The sequence below is a fragment of the Cebus imitator genome, unplaced genomic scaffold (assembly GCF_001604975.1).
Source record: "Cebus imitator isolate Cc_AM_T3 unplaced genomic scaffold, Cebus_imitator-1.0 Scaffold304, whole genome shotgun sequence".
In the NCBI taxonomy this organism is placed as follows: domain Eukaryota; kingdom Metazoa; phylum Chordata; class Mammalia; order Primates; family Cebidae; genus Cebus; species Cebus imitator.
The window spans coordinates 1,464,338-1,472,561 of NW_016107619.1; the positions used below are offsets into that span (position 1 = coordinate 1,464,338).

The 8,224-nt window shown below is 39.5% G+C and overlaps 1 protein-coding gene across 1 annotated transcript in view; it reads left to right on the plus strand.

Annotated features, from left to right (window-relative positions):
- The window catches only part of CNTNAP2 (contactin associated protein 2), a 1,742,807-nt gene that overhangs the window by 1,217,470 nt on the left and 517,113 nt on the right, over window positions 1-8,224 (plus strand). The window contains exon 21 of the mRNA XM_017502914.1: window positions 3-31. Coding sequence (XP_017358403.1) covers window positions 3-31 — 29 coding nt within the window. The remainder of the gene's footprint in view (window positions 1-2; window positions 32-8,224) is intronic.

The window sequence follows — 8,224 nt, forward strand, 5'->3', positions numbered from 1 at the left end:
ACTGTAACTGCGACGCGGACTACAAGCAATGGTGAGTGCCTGCGGCCAGCACAGCCGGGCTCACCCCCGCAGTGTGCCTTTGTGTCAAACCGATGTGAATAGAAGAAAGTTTGAAAAGTGCTATAATAATACAATCATAGGTTAGAAAGGTTTGGAACTAACCCAGTTGACAAATGTCAGGAACATACTGAAAAATATAAAAGTAGAAAGAGGTCAGTGCGACAGGGGTGTGCAAGGCTGACGCATAATTGATGTGTTCATATATTATTCAGAGAGGAAAATAATGAGCCACGTTGTAGACAGTGATTCGCATTATAAAATATGCTGTGTAACCATAGAAGGATGGCCATGGGTGGGAAGCCAGTGTGGATGCCTGTGAGAGGGCACACAGTGAACAGCCTCCTGCGGGAGGCACAACGAGCTCCCGAAATGTTTGTGTTGGGGATCTGGACCAAAAAGAAAGAAAGAAAGAAAGAAACAGAGAGAAGGGGAAAAAAAGAAACAAAACATCATTCTTTCCTCTTGTCTTCAGTAAGTGCTTGCCCGTCTACTTTACTTTCATACCTGGAATTGTTTGTAACTCTGATACAAATCAGTTCAAGAAAGATCCATTTCTAGTTTCTTCCATCCCTCTGCTGGCTTTTGTTCTGCCTTGCAGTAAATGGCTGCATCTGTGTCAGTAACAGATAAAGATAAGATCAGCTGCCGTTCTTTGTGAAGAGGAGAGGCTCCAGAAGTTTAGGTGGAAGATTATAAACCTACATGTGATTCTTGGCAGAAGCACATATCGAGTTGCCGGCTGTCTACATTTTTAGAAGTGTTGAGAGGCTCCATTTCTGCTGCTGGGCAGCTGTGCACATAACCAACCATGGTCATGCATTTCCCCATATGCCTAGCCATGGTTTTCTTCAATCCACCGAGGTATTGTGTTTTTTTCAAGGACGGTTTACAAGGCAAATTCATTCCACCAGTTAACCAAAAACTAATTCTGAGAACGTAACATTATATGAATTTCAGGTAGGATGTCTACTTACTTTCTGAAAATTACAAAGACTATTTCAATGGCTTAGAATGTGTGTGTATATGTGTGTAAAATACCTGTCAATAGCTATCTATTTCATTATGGATTATTGTAAAGAAGAGATCATTACAATTTTTATTTCTTTGAAAGATGTATCTATACACAGACATACACACTGTATACAAAGACTGGAAGTTGGGAATGAAGTTAAAAGGGCATGGGCTTTGAAGTTAACCTTTCATTCACTCAGTCAGTCACTCATCCAATCAGTCATTCATTCAACAAATATTGATCAAACGCTTGTGAATCAGGGACTCATCTAGGCACTAGGGATAAAACAGCAAATGCAAAGAGCAAGAATCCCTGTCCTGAATCAAATTCTTGTTCTTGTTGCCTTTTAGTACTAGTTGTGTGTTCTTAAGGCAGGCAGACCCTCTCCCATCCAACATTAAATTCCTTTCCTCTTCAGGAAGCTGACTTTGGGTGCAGCCTCCCCAGGTAGAAGTGGGAACACACTCCCAACTGGTTCATTGTCCAGGCAGCCCAGAGTGCCCTGCCACCATCATCTTGTCCTACCACAGAGGAGAGCAGAGGGACTCAGGAAGAGGAAGATCTAGTACCTGCACCTAAGTGAACTTCATTTTTGTCAGACATCATGCTAAGTTCTAGGGATACAATGATGAATAGACATGCTCTTTGTCCTCAGGAGCTCCAAAACTAGTTGAAGGAAACACACACATGCACACACAAATAACAACACAGTCAGTGCTCTGAGGAAGGTATGTGTAAGATACAACAAAAACTAATGGAAGAAACTTTTAATGTAACTGAAGGAGTGAAGGAAGGAATCCATAACGTCTTAGAGGAAGAGGCATACTTTAGAGACAAGTAAGACCAAGAGCTCTAAGACACTTGCCCTTGCATGGTGGTCTTGGAAAAGAAGCATGACTAAGCTGGACCAGGCTAGAGAACTCTCTGTGCAGTTGACAGTTTTGAAAATATTAAGTTTCCTGTTTTTAAAACATTAAGTTTAAGGCAGCAGCATGGCATCCCTGTCTAAGCCTTGAAGGCTACCAGGAGTAGGATTAGAGGTTGAAAAGATAGATTTTATTTTTTTTTTTCTGAGATGAAGTCTCACTCTGTCACCCAGGCTGGAGTGCAATGGCACGATCTCGGCTTACTGCAACCTCCACCTCCTGGGTTCAAGCAATTCTCCTGCCTCTACTGCCACCTGACACCATGCCCAGCTAATTTTTGTATTTTTAGTAGAGATGAGGTTTCACTATGTTGACTAGGCTGGTCTCCAACTCCTGACCTCAAATGATCCACCCTCAGCCTCCCAAAGTGCTAAGATTACAGTCATGAGCCACCATGCCTGGCCAAGATTTTTTTTTTTAAAGATGGGGTTTCACCCATGTTGGTCAGGCTGGTCTTGTACTCCTGACCTCAGGTGATCCGCCTGCCTCAGCCCCCCCGCAAAGTGCTGGGATTACAGATGTGAGCCACCACACCTGATTGATAGATTTTTTTTTTTTTTTTTGAGACAAAGTCTTACTCTGTTGCCTAGGCTGGAGTGCAGTGGCATGATCTCAGCGGTTCTCCTGCCTCAGCCTCGCAAGTAGCTGAGACTACAGGTGCCCACCACCAAGCCCAGCTAATTTTTGTATTTTTAGTAGAGTTGGGGTTTCACCATGTTGGCCAGGCTGGTCTTGAACTCCTAACCTCAAATGATCCACCTGCCTCAGACTCCCAAAGTGTTGAGATTGTAGGCATGAGTCACCGCACTTGGCCCCAAGATAGATTTTTAAAGATATATATTAGCCTCTGAAGCCATTTCGAAGAAAATGTCTGAATTCAGATCACAGATTAGAAGACATTCCATTTCACCCTCACTCACAGACCTCCTCCTCTGGCAAGCTTTGATTGAGTTCTAACATTTCAGAGTTACTCAGGGACTTTGATACTGCTGACATTTTGCTCTCTTCTGGCTTAGCAGCAGCTAAGATATTCCACTCCTTTGTTTCTATATTTTGTCTAATATTACATAAGAAAGGCACTATAGCTTGAACAAACTGAAAAATATAATGAATATTTTTTATAATAAATGGCTCTTAAAATGATCTTCCCTTTTTTAGTACAAGAAAGAATGCTCTTGGGGGAGTCATCTTGATCTTTGAATTCACTAGCACCTGGCAAAGGCCTTTCCTCATATGTGGATGCTTTAGTTATTTGGGAATGTATGGGGTTGCTTCTAGAAACATTTTCTAAAGCTCTCAGGAGCAGTGAAGAAAGTTGAGTCTGAAGTGGGAAGATTTTACAGCCAGGCCCAGATTTGCCACTTTTAGGGGAGGCTTTTAACCTCTCTGAAATTGATTTAGTATCTGTGTAATAAAAATAAATCTTGTCAAATTTTTGTGATCATCGAGTATAGAATATAAAAACATTCTATAAAATATATTATACAGGATAGTTCTTTGCAATTTTATTGCAATTCTTTTATTTATTTATTTATACACAGAGTCACTCTATCAACCAGGCTGGGATAGTGTGATCTGGGCTTACTGCAACCTCTGCCTCCTGGGTTCAAACTAGTCTCATGCCTCAGCCTCTTGAGTAGCTGGGATTACAGGCACACATCACCATGCCAAGTGTTTTTTTTGTTTTTTGGTTTTTTTTTTTTTTTTTTTTTTTTTTTTTTTTTTTTTTTTTTTTTTTTTTTTTTTTTTTTTTTTTTTTTTTTTTTTTAGTAGAGATGAAGTTTCACCATGTTGGCCAGGCTGGTCTTGAACTCCTGGCCTCACGTGATCCACCCACCTCAGCCTCCCTCAAAGTGCTGGGATTACAGGCATAAGCCACCACAACTGGCCCTCATCACAATTCTTAAAGGTTCCGTTTGACTCTTAAATGAAAATAATAAATGAAAGCAAACTGTGGAAAGTAGGCCCCTTCATGCTCTTGACCTGCTATGTAGCTGGCCTCAAGTCTAATTCCACAATGCCAAATGCAGATGTTATGAAATAGGCTTTACTGGAGAAAGTTATAAAGCAAGGATCATCAAAAGAAGAGGAGGTCCAGGTCTCCAATCCCATCATCCCTCAGGGAGACGAGTTAGAGCCAGGCTATTCTGCTGAATGCGCCAAGGGTTTCCATCCCCAGGAAGTCCCTGCTTCTCTCCTCACAAAGCAAAACTGATAGCAACTTTGTCATTGGGGGAAAATCAGATGCATGAGGCTCCAGGCAGTCTGGGTATAGGTGCCTGCTGTTTACAAGTGTGGTCTGGGAGCCATAACCTCTCCAGGAACAGGTAGGAAGCCAGAACCCCTTTTTGAAGCTGACTCTGGCTGTAGCCTCTCTAACTAGGAGAAGTGAGGAGCACTGGCCAGGCAACCTGGAGTGTACTGCCACGATCATTGCTGTTCAGTGTTTTTGTTTATCCAAACACAGAGGAGAGCTGGGAGATTAATGGAAATAAAAATTTAGTGCATACATCCAAATGAAACTCACATATGGTAAACCACATTTGTTGTTACATAATAAAGGTTCTATTAGATTTCATGCTTTTAGATGCTGTGTCCAGTTAAGAAAACTATTTTCAGTAATCTTAATCACAAAGCATCATTGGATTAAGATGAACTGAGACCAAAATGAGTACAAAGTACCTTTGCCATTTCCTCTCTGTGTGAGCTAAGTCAGGACATTTGACATCTTTGTCTTCTTATCAATGAGATAGAGGTAGATAGTATAGTACTTCCCAAGTCATGTAAGGATCTTGGTAAATTGCTGTCATAAATGGATGTTTAAAATTACAGTAATATATATTGTTTTTATTATTATTTGAATGTTGAATGGAACCTTAGCTAAAAATCATTTAAAATGTCTTAAATTACAGATGCATAAATCGGGGCTCAGAAAAATTTAAATTACTTTCTAAAAATTACATTAGAAATGATGAGTAGAGAGAAAAGAAGGATAAACATCTCCAAACACCTAGGCCAGTGTTCTTCCACAATATCATGATCAAGAAAGATCTTTTATATTGTTTTTATCTGTCTTTCTAATGATTTGGGAACGTAATTTTTTAACTAGCTTATACATAAGCTTTAAAGCTTAAACCACAGATCACATTATATGTTCTTTTTCTAAGAACTCTAAAACTTATATTGAAGACTTATTCTTATTTGCTAGAGTAAAATGCATAAAAATGGAGCCAGGATAAATAAGATTGTAGCTCAGAGCATGATTGGGTCTCACGACGAAGCTGCAATGGCCTGTGAGTGTGATCGCCATCTCAATAATTGCCTGATTATCTATGCTGTTAGAAGTTTTGCACAGTTAGTTCTGAGATTGAATGTCATTTAACATTTATGATTTACTATTCACAGCAATAGTAAATATTCTCACCTACGGCGCCAGAATTCTAATTACACAAGCCTCGGTCTCAGCTAAGTGCCCACTGCTGGGTAATTCCTGGTCTCTTGCAGCCTGACTCAATGAGCTAAATCATCATATCTGAAATTAGCAATTCCAAAATGGAATTATCAGGGAAAGAATTGCCATTCACTGTGTGAGACCCTTCTCTCATTGTAGAATTTCTGGATAGTTATGTCCTGGCCAACATCGGCATATCCATGGTGGGAAATAAGTGAAGTGAAAAGCCATTAGCACCGTCTTTGTGTTACAATTAGTTAGCAGTTCCCACCTCAACATTAGAAAAGCCAGTCAAATACTAGCAGTTGTGCTCCTTTCACTGACCCTGAATGGAATTGGCTTGTCTATCAGGCTTTTTCTTCCTGGGCCAAAAATAATCCATGACCAAATTGTTTTTGGGTTTTTGTTTTTGTTTTTTTTTAAGACAGAGTCTCTCTCTGTTGCCCAGGCTGGAGTGCAGTGCCATGACTCGGCTCACCACAACCTCTGCCTCCTGGGTTCAAGCAGTTCTTCTGCCTCAGCCTCCCAAGTAGCTGGTATTATAGATGCATGCCACCATGCATGGCTAATTTTTGTGTTTTTAGTAGAGACGGGGTTTCACCATGTTGACCAGGCTAGTCTCACACTCCTGACCTCATGATCCACCCTGCTCCGCCTACGAAAGTGGTGGGATTACAGTCGTGGGCCACCGTGCCCGGCCATGGCCAACTTTTATAGCAGCTGAGGGGAGTTAATTAAAGAATATCTTCAAAATTTCAAAACCAGGAACATATTTATTTGGTTGGGTCAGCTTACTATCCAACACCTAATTTTGAATATTCTAAAAAGTAATCATCATGAATTCTTTTCTTTGTTGATAAGAAATTTGATTGAATCTTAGTGACTTATTTTTTCATAAAGTTTTAGAGTGCCTTTTACTCAAAGTGAAATATTTATATGTACATTGTCATTCATCATATTGTTTAAATAATAATAATTTAAACCATTATTTAAATAATAATTTAAAACATGTCAGCCACTGCTCATGTATGTTTCAGGTACTATGTCATTTACACGTCTCATTGACTCTATGACAAAGATACTACATATTTTGTCTTTATTTTAGAAATGAGGTAATTAAGCCTCAGAGAGATTAATTTCTCCCCCAAGGGCATATAGTTAAAAAGCAGTAGGGCAGAGATTCCAAATCTGGGAAAGCAGCTTTAGACTCATGCTTAGGTATTACACAGCAGGACTGCATTAGTCTGTTCTCGTGCTGCTAGTAAAGATATACCCAAGACAAGGTAATTTATAAAGGAAAGAGATTTAATGGACTCACAGTTCCACATGGCTGGGGAGGCCTCACAGTTATGGCAGAAGGCAAGGGAAAAGTAAAGACACAACTTACATGGCAGCAGGCAAGAGAGCTTGTGCAGGGGACCTCCCATTTACAATACCATCAGATCTCATGAGACTTCTCACTACAAGGGAACAGCATGGGGGAAACCACCCCCATGATTCAGTTATCTCCACCTGGTTCTGCTCTTGACATGCAGAGATTATTACACCTCAGGGTGAGCTTTGGGTGGGGACACGGCCAAACCGTATCAAAGATGTAAATGCTGCATACATTTTTAGCATGTGTACTATATACAGTACAATTTCATTTTTTTCCCCAATTTTTTTATTGTAGTAAATGCAAATAACATAAAATGAACTATCTTAACAATTTTTAATTTTACAATTCAGAGGTATTAAATGCATTCATTTTGTTGTGCAGTCATTACCATCATCCATCTCCAGAGCTCTTTTTATCTAGCAAAACTGAAACGCTATACCCATTGAACAGTAATATTCCCCATTCCCTTCTCCTCCCAGCCCCTGGCCAGTTAACCTTAAATAATAAGTTCAGAAAATGTGATTAAATATAGTTTATCCCAGTTCAAAGCCTGAGGATAGCCACCAGGGAAACACCAACTCCAAGCGAATGGGGTCAGCTTTCCAAAGCAGGGAAATTAAGGTTTCACTTACATAGGCAGAGATAGAGAAGGTTAACAGGGTTGTAACATTTTCCATATAAGGCCAGGGCAGATGTTACAGTAATTTGATTGGTTACAGTTTGCTAAATTCCAAGGAAGATTGCTTTAACATTCTATAAGGAGGGGCAGTGGTCTTGAGGGGTCTTATTTCTGGAACCATTTGGTCTTTCTAATCATTTACAGGACAGGAATGAGGAAGAGATTTAATCTATTAAATCAGAGAAGCAGAAGTTGCAGCTGCATGTCCCATGACTCAGACCATATAACACATTTCTCTCAAGGCTCAAAATAATTTAAAATTCCAGCCATTTTAAGTTTGAATTATTTAATTCCACACCACCATCATTCTGTTTTCGGTCTCTATGATTTTAGATACTTTAAGAACCTCACGTGAGTGAATCATATAGTATTTGTCTTTTTGCAGTTGGCTTATTTCCCTTAGCATAATATCCTTAAGGTTCACCTCTTGTTGCGTGTATTAGAATTTTCCCCCCTTTTAAGATGGAATATTCCATATGGGTAGAATACATTTGGCTTCTTCATTCCTTTGTCAAGGGACGCTTGGCTTACTTCCACATTTTAGTGACTGTGAATAATGCTGCTAGGAACGTGGTTGTACAGTTTCTTTTTTAACATCTACTTTTATTCAACTCTATAGTGCTCCTGATTTGGTTTCTAAGAATGTCTTATTTTAATTTTATATTAAAAGTATTCCTTAACATAAGTAGATTCAAATTATTTTCTTTTTTTTTTTTTT